We start from the raw sequence: 13308 nt of genomic DNA on the forward strand, positions 1-13308 counted from the left end.
TATACTTCATCTGCCATGCATTTGCCCACTCACCTAACCTATCCAAGTCACTCTGCAGCCTCATAGCATCCTCCTCGCAGCTCACACTGCCACCCAACTTAGTGTCATCTGCAAATTTGGAGATACTACATTTAATCCCCTCGTCTAAATCATTAATGTACAATGTAAACAGCTGGGGCCCAAGCACAGAACCTTGCGGTACCCCACTAGTCACTGCCTGCCATTCTGAAAAGTACCCATTTATTCCTACTCTTTGCTTCCTGTCTGCCAACCAGTTCTCAATCCACGTCAACACACTACCCCCAATCCCATGTGCTTTAACTTTGCACATTAATCTCTTGTGTGGGACCTTGTCGAAAGCCTTCTGAAAGTCCAAATATACCACATCAACTGGTTCTCCTTTGTCCACTTTACTGGAAACATCCTCAAAAAATTCCAGAAGATTTGTCAAGCATTATTTCCCTTTCACAAATCCATGCTGACTTGGACCTATCATGTCACCATTTTCCAAATGCGCTGCTATGACATCCTTAATAATTGATTCCATCATTTTACCCACTACTGAGGTCAGGCTGACCGGTCTATAATTCCCTGTTTTCTCTCTCCCTCCTTTTTTAAAAAGTGGGGTTACATTCTCTACCCACCACTCGATAGGAACTGATCCAGAGTCAATGGAATGTTGGAAAATGACTGTCAATGCATCCGCTATTTCCAAGGCCACCTCCTTAAGTACTCTGGGATGCAGTCCATCAGGCCCTGGGGATTTATCGGCCTTCAATCCCATCAATTTCCCCAACACAATTTCCCGACTAATAAAGATTTCCCTCAGTTCCCCCTCCTTACTAGACCCTCTGACCCCTTTTATATCCTGAAGGTTGTTTGTGTCCTCCTTAGTGAATACCGAACCAAAGTACTTGTTCAATTGGTCTGCCATTTCTTTGTTCCCCGTTATGACTTCCCCTGATTCTGACTGCAGGGGACCTACGTTTGTCTTTACTAACCTTTTTCTCTTTACATACCTATAGAAACTTTTGCAATCCGCCTTAATGTTCCCTGCAAGCTTCTTCTCGTACTCCATTTTCCCTGCCCTAATCAAACCCTTTGTCCTCCTCTGCTGAGTTCTAAATTTCTCCCAATCCCGGGTTCGCTGCTATTTCTGGCCAATTTGTATGCCACTTCCTTGGCTTTAATACTATCCCTGATTTCCCTAGATAGCCACGGTTGAGCCACCTTCCCTTTTTTATTTTTACGCCAGACAGGAATGTGCAATTGTTGTAGTTCATCCATGCGGTCTCTAAATGTCTGCCATTGCCCATCCACAGTCAACCCCTTAAGTATCATTCGCCAATCTATCCTAGCCAATTCACGCCTCATACCTTCAAAGTTACCCTTCTTTAAGTTCTGGACCATGGTCTCTGAATTAACTGTTTCATTCTCCATCCTAATGCAGAATTCCACCATATTATGGCCACTCTTCCATAATCACAATTCACAGATTGGGCATAGATTACAGAAAAGTCAGTTCTATATTAATCTGTATTATATTCTGAGGTATACACACACAAATCAAATGTAGATGACTACAATAGTGCAATTGTATCCTGATGTATAATAATGTATATTGTTTTGCTATTTTTCTTTTGGAGCTGTGTGCGCATGTATGTTCCCATGTCTTTTTTGTATAATATTTTGACAAAAAATTGAAGTTTGTATATAAAGAGGGGAAAATTGTCTTTGATCATTTGTTTACTACTATTAAAATCTTTCTGTACTTAAGCTGGTGTTGGTCTGTACAAATGACAGAGTGTCTGAAGGCAGCATCCTATCCATAACTTAACTAAATGTTGTTTTCCATTTACATTAGGTCTTACATTAGTGTCTGCACCTCACTTGGCGAGGTCTTACCACCACTTGTTCCCATTGGATGCATTCAAAGAGACCTCCTTGGATGAGGTTCAGGGAGAAAGGTATGTAAGGAACACTGTACAGTTGAAAAAAGATCAGAAGGTTTTGGTTCAATAAAAACTGAAAAGTGGTCCTTGTAATATGTTTTCCCTCTTAAGATCAGTCCTCATTTGCCAGAGAAAATTTTCTTGAAAAGATTTTAATTTAACTACAGTAAAAGGCTAATAGTGCCAGTATGTTCTATTGATGGCTTATCTCAGTAATGCTCTCACCTCTGAGTTAGAAGGTTGTGGGATCAACCCCAAAATTGGAGATTTGAGTACATTGTCCAGGCTGACACTTCAACACATTACTGAGGGACTGCTGCATTGTTAGAAGTGCTGTCTTTAATGAGACATTAAACTGAGGCCCTGTCTTCCTGTTAATGTAAATGTAGATGATTCCATGGCACTATTCAAAGGAGAGCAGTGTGCTGGTGCCTGAGATATTAATCCCTCAAACAACGTACCAAAAACACTATCATTCATTCGTTTGTTGTTTGGGAACAAACTGGCTATGTGCAAAATAGCTGCCACATAGCAATAATGACTGCACTTTAAAAGTAATTCATTGGTTGTAAAGCTCATTGGGATGACCTGGGGACATGATAAGGCTTCACTTTGCATACAATAATACAGTGAAATCTTAATAAAAATAACTGAAAGTGTCATCTATTTTCATCTATTTAGAATCAAATGAGGTTTGTGTTTCTCTTTCTGTAGCTTTACAGACTACACTTCACAGAACTACCACATCATTATATATATTACCAGCACAGCTTTAAAAGTTGTGTATTCTGTAATGTGCAAATTCGTGATAGTTCTTGCATCCACTAAGTTAATATTAAATGAACTAATGTGTATTTAAATAATTGAATTTTGCTCCACTAATGGCTGAGAAAGTTTATCCAGTGAGTGACTGAGCCATACAGACAAAGAAGGTCCCAGCTATGATCTTTGAATTTACAGAATTAGCACCATAATTAGCCTCAGTGCCCTTGGCTTATGGAGGAGGAAACAAACCAGAGTTCTTTCATCTGAGTGCTATTTAGTGACCTCTGCTGGAAGAGTGCGTGTAGGCATTGGGGGCAGATAGGAACAGGCTCGGCTGTGATATTCTACATGCTTTAATAGCTTGCTATTGAGATTTGCATATGACAAATGGCATTTGGGAGAGGAATCTGAAGGTACTTGATATCTGTGGAACTATACCCCAGCAAGGAGTCCATGACTTCAGGAGAAGAATAGAAGGAAGCAAAAAATGCTAGATGAAAGAGAAAGTTATATTATTGTCCTCTATTTATTTAGGTATTGTCAAGGTTGCCAGGGAGAGTTGAAAGATCCGAATGTAAGTATTATATATGGAAGACTTCTGTAAAAACAGATCCTTAATATTCTTATTGCAGTATCGCATCCTGCCAGATGATGAATGGTGTCAATGTTGCAGCCACATATAATAGAGCTGAAGAAATTGCCCTCTCCATGTAGTGAATTTACACATTTATATTGTTACAGTAATGATCCTGACTTGAGTTTTATTATGAAATATCAATATATTGAACTACCTGGGTGAATTGGTAGTTTATTTAAAACAAATTCAGCTTCTCCATCAGTGGACTTAGTTAAAATTCAGATGAACAGAATTCCAATCAAAATGAAGGAGATTGTTACACTTGGCGCTTAAAAAGTGCTATAAATCCTTAAGTCCAGTCCAGTACTGAACTTTGTATTTAATTTTGAATATTGGGATACTAGTTCCCACTTGACATTTTGACAGGCTGCTGAGGATAGACCTACCAAATAAATCACTTGGCTAGATGTTTTCCAGCTGTCGGACCGACTGACATGGTAGGTCTCCGACAGGCTGCTTTCACACTACAAAACATTGAAATTTCTCGTGCAAGAAAATAATCATGAAGTACCTGTATGTTTACAGTGTGTATAGGGAAGTACTCCAAACATTACTTAGTGCTGTATCAAGTCATATAGACCACAGATTTATTCCCTGGTCAGTGTTTAGTTAGCTAATCTCAGCCAGGGCAGCAGCTGGCTGCTACAATTACTTTTAACATCACTGGTTGGTTGGTTGGTTGGGGGGTGGTGTGGTGTTGCAAAATTGACCAAGCATTCTGCTTCTGACCACTGTCTAGTATTCCCTGCTGGAAGTGTGTTTGTGTGTGACCATTGGGTGATGGTAGTAGAGGGCTCAGGTGTGATGCTCTTGACAGTTCTGTAGGCTGCTGCCAAACGCGTGGTTCTCCCGTGACGTTACATTAAGTCAAATGATACACATTTGAACAGAGTGCTTCCCTGTGGGAAATTGGAGAACAAACTGCCCTCACACCCTTGTAGATGGCTCAATACTGGTACTGACAGACTTGACAGAATTTTCTACCTTCACCTTCCAGATGAGATAGGGTATATGGTATTGAGGAGGAAAATAAATTATCCAATGTGCTTTCATGGCTTTAAGATTACTGTTTGATTCTCTCATTGTTTTCTTGCAGGTATACACCTGCAATGTATGCCAGAACGTCTATTGTGTGGAGTGTGATATTTTTATTCACGATACCTTACATTGTTGTCCTGGATGTATTCACAACCAATCCAATCCTCAATGACTGTCCAAGGAAAATATTAGATTAATGAGTAACCAACTATATTTTAACTGTTATTGAAGAAATATCATCTGCATCCATAGCTAAGAACCTCATTCACTGAAATATACTTTGCTCATACAACACCTAACCTGGTAAATGTGATTCTGACCTGGAACTTTTACAACTATGGCTTTTGTTAAAATAAGTAGTTTTGCAATACTGTCAATTACTTAAGTTTCATTTTAAGCTAATTTCAAGTATACTTGAATAGTGACTGAGTAAGTCTGGGTCACGCTGATGTTGACATAAACTACCTACTTGTTAAGCTTCTTTGTTTTCAGTTTTTACTGATTTCCCCATTCAAAATTTTACAAATTTTAGTTTCTGATTAGTTTTTTCTGAAATTCACCTGAAAATTGATAGACCTGGGATTTATCTTGATGGCTCAGTTGATAAATGCATTGCACAATGTTCTTCTGGACTTATTGACCAAGAATCTCTCTGCTGTGGTGAATTAGCAAAGGTATAAAGCAGTAAAGGTGCTACAAGTGGCTTCTGTGTTCCCAGGGAATAAGAAAATCACCCAGCCTTCCTGTCCAATGAGCTCTGCTTAAAATTGCATGTACTGTATGTGGACAGGACTGGAATTCACTTTCATGCCCCATAGTCAAATAGTTGATCAGAACTTCCTGTCTAGGCTTTTACATGAGTGGCCATTTGGGCAAGATCTGGGGTCTGCTAGCATCCATGGGTCCAGCCTGAGTCAGCAGCTTCATGAGAGGATGAAGGGGAGAATTTTTTTTGATGAATTTAGCAAAACCTACATTTTTGTATACCCCTCTCAGCTGCATTATTCTCCACTGCACCATTAAATAAACAATATGTACTTAGTGTTACTATTTTCTAATTTATTTTTAAAGTGAGGAAGGTATCCCTAAAAATAGATGTGTGAAAGTTTTTGTTGAATTTTCCTCATGAATTTCACTTGGGCTCAAGTTTCGGCCTGAGTTGCTCCTATTTTTTGGGAGTAAATAGTTTAGAATGGAGTATCTTAGAAATTGCAATTCTTGGCATTTAGTTTGCTCCAGTTCTAGTGAGTTAGAACAGTTTCATTTTAGAACAGGTTTTTTTTTCAAAAGGGGGCGTGTCCGGCCACTTACACCTGTTTTGCAAGTTTAGGCAGCGAAAACTTACTTTATTCTAAGTTAGTTTGCAGTAAATGTAGATTTTTGTATGCTCAGAAAAACCTTGCCTACACTTATAAATCAGGCATAGGGAACGAGAGATAGAGAGGGGAAAGGAAGCTTACAAACATGAAACACATCACTTTTACAAATAAAGAGCCATCATCAATAATAAATGATCAATAAATCAATCAAAAAAATTTAAATTAAAATAAAAAAATCAATAAATAAAAAATTACGTTTCTACTCACCGACTGCAGCACCGGGAGCACTCCAACAGCATGCTGGGACGGGGGCCCCCCCCCAATGTGTGTGTCTCTCTTTCTGTCTGTCAGTGTCGCTCGCTCGCTCTCTCTGTCTCTTTCTGTCTGTCAGTGTTTCTCTCTGACGAGGAGAGAGGGGGGGGGGGGGGGGGAACGAGGAGAGAGGGAGGGAGGGGGGAACGAGGAGAGAGGGAGGGAGGGGGGGGCGAGGAGGGGACGAAGAGGGAGAGAGGGGAGGGAGGGGGGAGGAGAGAGGGGAGGGAGGGGGGGACGAGGGGAGGGAGGGGGGGACGAGGGGAGGGAGGGGACGGACGAGGAGAGGGGAGGGGGGGGGACGAGGAGAGAGGGTGGGGGGGGACGAGGAGAGAGGGTGGGGGGGGACGAGGAGAGAGTGTGGGGGGGACGAGGATAGAGGGAGGGGGGACGAGGATAGAGGGAGGGGGGGGACGAGGATAGAGGGGGGGGAACGAGGATAGAGGGAGGGGGGGAACGAGGATAGAGGGAGGGGATGAGGAGAGAGAGAGGGGGGGGGGGAGGCTGAATGGGCCCGGCTGACGAGAGGAAGCCGGGCCAAAGACTTTGGGCGGGGCCGGCCCCCAGCAAGATGCCTGGCGGGCGGGCCCCGCAGGGGGGGGGTGGGGTGGGACCGGACCTGGAGGGGGGGAGCTGGAGCGGGAGCTGAAAAGGCCAGGGGTTTGGGGTTGGGGAGCGGCAGGCAGCGGAGCGGGAGTTGAACGGGGAGGACGGATGGTGTGAGCAGGAGCTGAAGAGGAGGGAGGCCCGAGTCCGATCTTCGCCGCCCCAGTGAGCCCATTTGGCCAGGGCTAGGGGGGCAGCATACTTTGGGCCTCTCCCACACAGCCTTGGTGGCCTGGAGCTACTGCACATGCGTGCACACTCTAGCATGCATGTGGAGAGGTCCCGGCACTGTTTTCAGCGCCGTGACCTGGCTCCGCCCCCGACCCTTTGTGCTGCGCTGTGCCAAGGGCCTAGAACATTCCAGCAGCGGGGAGAATACCGAGGTAAGTTTTAAGCATGGTTTTGAGCGTGGAAGTCGGGCGTGGCTCGCGGGGCTGAGCGGTTCTAGGCACAGCCTGAAACTTGACCCCATAAAATGGAACATAAATGTTTCTCCTCTTACTTTCACTATTTATTTCAGGATTTACTTTCAGGATTTATTTTTTTAAATGTGCTTTCTTTCTCTGCTGCAGCAACCATGGAGGGGACATTATAGCCAAACTCAGTGCTGGTTGATTTCCTCCCATCCCAGGCCTGATGCTGGAAGATCAATTGTAGCACTTCAAGTTAAGATTAGCTAACTTGGCACAGATTGATCATTGAATCTGGGAACTTCTTGTCTGTGTAACTTAGTGCTATACTAGGCGATACCTTTATCCACAAGAGAATCAGGACTTCGTTTTTTGGAATATAAAATAAAACATTTCTGGGAAATTTAAACAAAATAAAAGTTGAAAACAAAGAACCTTCCTATAGAAAATTAATATTTTATAAATACATGTGTTTATTTGAGAAAAATAGATTTCAATTACCATTTTATACAAGTGGTTCTTTTTTTAAAACAAATAAATATAAAAGCTATGGTTTTAATGTGGTTTTGGCACTGGTTAGCTTTTTTTTTCTAGCACTTATGAGTTTACACTCTGTCTATTTTTTCAAATCCACTCATCATTCCAGAGATTCTGAAGAATACTGTATTTACAATGCTTCTTGTCACATTGTTCTTCATGCAGTCTTACTGTATTATTGTACTGACATTTTCAAAATGTTGATGACTGCTACTACCTATTAAGTTGGTGTACGTAGCAAACTCCATTTGTGTATACTGTTCCTTTGTCTTGGGGAAGTGCATTTAAGTTTGAATAAGCAATATGTTATTTAAACTGACAGGGAGGGGGAAATGTAATTTACTTATCAAGAGACATCAAGATTGCTTTTGTGAACAAAATTTAAATGTTTGCCAAAGTTCAAGTGCATTATTACTGTTGATAATGTTTTGAAATATTTGTTATCCACTGATGCAAATCCAGTTTCGACTCGTGCAGAAACACAAGGTGGGTGTTTTTTGAACAGGACTTTTTGAAATTAATATTTTACATTCTAATAGATTCAGTGCACTTCTATGGACACCGACCTTTCATTTTTTTTCTGGATGGACCATTGAATTCTGATCTGTATAAACAATGAAACTTTACCAAGATTGGTATGGCTGTCGAATATCAAATTTATAATTATAGGTTTGATTGTGTTGTATCTGAGATGCATCTTCACATGAGTTTTATTTGTCATTCTATGTGCAAGTTGACTTGTTGGAAGTTTATCCCATCTTTCTTTTTGAAGCATTTAATATTTATTAGAAAGGAGTCAATGTGTTTTCTAATGCCAGTGAGTACTGTTTATTTTATTTTAAAGAGATTAGTGTAGTAATGCTACTAGCTATTACAGTTATTAGGCAAGTCTGGTGCTCTCTAAATTGTGACCAAAATTAATGGTGTTTCCCTAAGCCACCCCAAGTTTTGTAAAACTAATGTATTCAAGACAATTTGTATTTTTATTATGTGACTATTAAAACAACACACGGTGTTCATTTTGCTTATCTTTCTAAAATAAATGACTATTTATAATATCAATTCTGCTGTTATTCTTGGTCTGCCACGGACTATCAAAGCTAGATATTGTAACAATGGATCGAATGAAAATAATGTAGCTGAAGAAATTCAACATTTCTATTTGCAGCTTCATAATTAATCAACCCCATAAGGCAAATGTTTATGAAAGTTTTACTTTTCATGAGGTTTCTTTAAAAAAAATATATATTTCCACGGTCTAAATTTTCTTGTCCTCTCCTAAAGATGTAGGGACCGAAATTGCCCCTTTCAATAAGAGCCGTGACCACCTCACCAAAGAATAGGCCACTCAGTCGGTGCGGAGGGGCCTCCATTTTGAAAATTGCCCTCGTAGATTTTCCCAGCAGAGAACGTCTCTGCTCCGCACATGTTGCAGTCCTGTCGATCCCTTACCGACTGCTGTCGACCTCCTTTCCGCCCTGTGTGGGAAATTGCCCCGCGGGAGCGGATTGGCTGCCGCTCTGTGCCCCCAACAGCTTTCCCCGGTTGGAAGCTTTTTGTGGCTGGGCGGCACGTCCACCCTTAATGGGGAGGGCGCACTGCCGTGGCCACCATTTTATTTTAATTGTCGGCCGACTGCCAGGTTGGCCCTAGCTACGGGTTCGGCTGGGCCGCCAACCAGCAGCCCGGCACTCCCTCTTGGGTACCGGGCCACTGGCCTGGCCGAAACCCTGCCTGGTGGCCGTGTTTGCCACTAAAGTGGTTGCAGAGTTAACTGAAGGGGAGGGACGATGTGATGACTCAGAGCGAAGGCTGTTCCAACCTGCCCACACTTCCACCCCGCTCACGACACCATACCACACCACATCCGCCCCACTCCAAAAAAAAAAACCCGAAAGAGCTGAATTTCCCTGGATTGTCCGCCCCGTGCATTGAGGCAGACGGAAAACTTAAGATCGTTAGGGCCTCGTTTCAGGCAGTGGGCAATTTTGGCCCAGTAGAATCATGCTTTCCAGTACCTTGTTGAAGTGGCCATTCTTAATATATGGGTCCAGACAGTGTAGGATGGCAGGCTGGTAATTCATGAAGGCATCATAGCAATCCTGTCCTCATCCAATGTCTATGTGCACCCTTTCCAGCAGGAGTCACTGGATAGCAATCTATAATGGAACCCCAGTTGAAATGTTTTTCTTTTCCTAAATCTATGGGTGTTAAGTGCATTTCTAGCACCCCTTCAGACTGAGATCTGCCAATTCAGCACAGACCAGAGGAAGAACCTGATGCTTTCCTGTTTGTATTGCTCAGTCCAACACATGCCAACTGAATTATTGGGGAAGATTTGTCATGGTTATGTTACTGGACTAGTAATCCAGAAACCTGGAATAATAATCCAGCAGAACAGGTGTTTGAATCCCACCATGGCAGTTTGAGAATTTGAATTTAGTTTCAAATAAATCTAAAGAGCGATGGTATCAGTTAACATGACCATGAATCTGTCGAAGTCATAAAAACACAATTAGTTCCCCAGTGTCCTTTAGAAAAGGAAACCTGTCGTCTTTACTACGTCTGGCCTATACATGACTCCACTCACACACCAACGTGATTGACTCTTAACTGTCCCCCTGAAGTGGCCTAGTAAGCCACTCAGTTGTATCAAATTGCTACTAAAGAATAAAAGCAGAAGGACCACTCGGCTGCAAACTAGTCATGGTATTCAGACACAACAAAGGTCATGGGATTTTTTTTACATATCAACAGATCCTCGGTTTAAAGTCTCACTGAAAGGCCTCCGATAGTGCAACACTCAGTACTGCAGTGAAGTGTTAGCCTAGACTATATGCTCCTGTCTATAAGAACATAAGAAATAGGAGCAGGAGTAGGCCATCTGGCCCCTCGAGTCTGTTCCGCCATTCAATGAGATCATAACTGATCTACCTCAACTCTACTTTCCTGCACTATCCATGTACCCCTTGATTCCCTTAATATACAAAAATCTAGCGATCTGACTTGAATATACTCAACAACTGAGCGTCCACAGCCCTCTGGGATAGAGAATTCCAAAGATACACCACTCTCTTGAGTGAAGAAATTTTTCCTCATCTCAGTCCTTAATCGTCGACCCCTTATTCTAAGACTGCTCAGGAGGAACTCCAGTAAGCGTATGAGGTCTTGACCTGTAACTGAGCAATATACATGACAACCATCTCTGCAGTGAGCCCTGAGTTACACGTTTCATACTTTGCTTGATCGTTTGAACGGCACACTCTGCTTGACCATTAGAAGTAGGCTTGAATGGAGCTGATCTCTCATGTCTGATGCCATTGAGTTTCATGAACTCCTGGAACTCCAGACTTGTGAAGCAAGATCCGTTGTCGCTCACAACAATGTCAGGCAAACCATGAGTAGCAAACATGATACGAAGGCTCTCAATGGTAGCTGTCGACATGCTGGATGACATAATAACACACTCTTCCACTGAGAATATGCATTACTACGACAAAAAATATCTTTCCTAGGAACTTGCCCACAAAATCAATGTGGATCCTTGACCATGGTTTGGATGGCCACGACCAAAGACTCAGCGGAGATTCCGCTGGTACTTTACTTAGCTGCATGCAAGTATTGCACTGATGAACGCATGATTCCAGATCAGAGTCAATTCCAGGCCACCATATATGAGACCTAGCAATGGACTTCATCATGACAATACCAGGATGAGTGCTATGAAGTCCACGTACAAATTTTTCTCTACCTTTCTTAGGCATGATTACACGATTACCCCACAGTAAACAGTCTAACTGAATGGACAGCTCATCCTTGTGACGGTTGTAAGGTTTGGTCTCCTCACACATCGCCATGGTATGGCAGACCAATCACCACTGAGTACACACCGTTTCACAACTGATAAAATAGGGTCGTGGCTTGTCCGGATCCTAACTTATTGAGCAGTGACAGGGGTTCTTTCACTCTCAAAAGCATCCATTACTAAAGTAGATCTGCAGGTTGAGGCATCTCCATCTCAGTTGTGGGTAAGGGCAGATGACTCAGTGCATCGGCACAATTCTCAGTACCGTCTCTATTACAGATGACATAATCATAGGCAGATAATGTCAGCGCCCACCTTTGAATGCGGGACAGTGCATTGGTATTAATACCTTTGTTTTCCGCAAACAATGAAATGAGTGGCTTCTGATTCGTTTCGAGTTCAAAACGAAGATCAAACAGGTAGAGGAGGAGGTGGAGCGGCAGTCGGAGAAGCCTACAAAGGCCCAGCAGGGAGTCTGGGGAACAGCGTCGAGGAGGAGATGGAACGACAGTCGGAGAGGCCGATAAAAAGCCCAGCAGGAAGTCCAGGGAACAACGTCGAGGAAGAGGTGGAGCGGCAGTCGGAGAGGCCTACAAAAGGCGTGCTGGTGCAGCTGCAGGGAGACAAGGCAAAAAAGTAGAAAGAAATAAAAGGGTGACGTCACAGCCAAGGGGGTAAGTGATTGGCTGGTGATTGGTGAGTAGTTTTTCTTTTTCTTTTCTTTATCAGTAAGTAACTTTTTGGCATTGTTGTTACCAAATTAAGTTAATCTAAGGGTTAAGTCATGGCAGGAGAGCTCAGACACATGTTATGCACCTCCTGTGCTATGTGCGAAGTCAGGGACGCTTCCAGTGTCCCTGACGGGCTATATGTGCAGGAAGTGCATCCGCCTGCAGCACCTGACAGACCGCATTGCGGCACTGGAGCTGCGGGTGGATTTACTCTGGAGCATCCACGATGCTGAGGATGTCGTGAATAGCACGTTTAGCGAGTTGGCCACACCGCAGGTAAAGGGTACACAGCCGGATAGGGGATGGGTGACCAACAGGAAGAGCAGTGGAAGGAAGGTAGTGCAGGGGTCCCCTGCGGTCATCCCCCTGCAAAACAGATACACCGCTTTGGGTACTGTGGAGGGGGATGACTCATCAGGGGAGAGCAGCAGCAGCCAAGTTGTAATTTCTGCGGCTGCAACCGAGACTCCAGGATGGTATATTGCCTCCCTGGTGCAAGGGTCAAGGATGTCTCGGAGCGGGTGCAGGGCATTTTGAAGGGGGAGGGTGAACAGCCAGTTGTCGTGCAGCATATAGGTACCAACGATATAGGTAAAAAATGGGATGAGGTCCTACAAGACGATTTTTAGGGAGCTAGGAGCTAAATTAAAAACTAGGACCTCAAAAGTAGTAATGTCAGGATTGCTACCAGTGCCATGTGCTAGTCAGAGTAGGAATCGCAGGATAGCTCAGATGAATACGTGGCTTGAGGAGTGGTGCAGAAGGGAGGGATTCAAATTCCTGGAACATTGGAACCGGTTCTGGGGGAGGTGGGACCAGTACAAACCAGATGGACTGCACCTGGGCAGGACCGGAACCAATGTCTTAGGGGGAGTGTTTGCTAGTGCTGTAGGGGAGGGGTTAAACTAATATGGCAGGGGGATGGGAACCTATGCAGGGAGCCAAAGGAAGTAGAATGGGGGCAGAAGCAAAAGATAGAAAAAAAAAGTAAAAGTGGAGGGCAGAGAAACCTAAGGCAAAAAGCAAAAAGGGCCACGTTACAGCAAAATTCTAAAGCGGCAAAGTGTGTTAAAAAGACAAGCCTGAAGGCTCTGTGCCTCAATGCAAGGAGTATTCGGAATAAGGTGGACGAATTAACTGCGCAGATAGCAGTTAACGGGTACGATGTAATTGGCATCAAAGAGACATGGCTCTAG

At 43.3% G+C, this 13308-nt stretch overlaps 1 protein-coding gene across 2 annotated transcripts in view; it reads left to right on the plus strand.

Moving 5' to 3' along the window:
- gtf2h2 (general transcription factor IIH, polypeptide 2) overlaps nucleotides 1-6088 on the plus strand; it is a 31638-nt gene extending 25550 nt beyond the window's left edge. For both annotated transcript variants that reach the window (XM_070867677.1, XM_070867598.1), the window contains exons 14-16: nucleotides 1865-1967; nucleotides 3252-3291; nucleotides 4451-6088. In XM_070867677.1, the coding sequence (XP_070723778.1) occupies nucleotides 1865-1967; nucleotides 3252-3291; nucleotides 4451-4564 (257 nt within the window). In that variant the 3' untranslated portion in view covers nucleotides 4565-6088. The remainder of the gene's footprint in view (nucleotides 1-1864; nucleotides 1968-3251; nucleotides 3292-4450) is intronic.
- The last annotated feature ends 7220 nt before the right edge of the window (nucleotides 6089-13308 follow it).

The sequence above is a fragment of the Pristiophorus japonicus genome, chromosome 1 (assembly GCF_044704955.1).
Source record: "Pristiophorus japonicus isolate sPriJap1 chromosome 1, sPriJap1.hap1, whole genome shotgun sequence".
In the NCBI taxonomy this organism is placed as follows: domain Eukaryota; kingdom Metazoa; phylum Chordata; class Chondrichthyes; family Pristiophoridae; genus Pristiophorus; species Pristiophorus japonicus.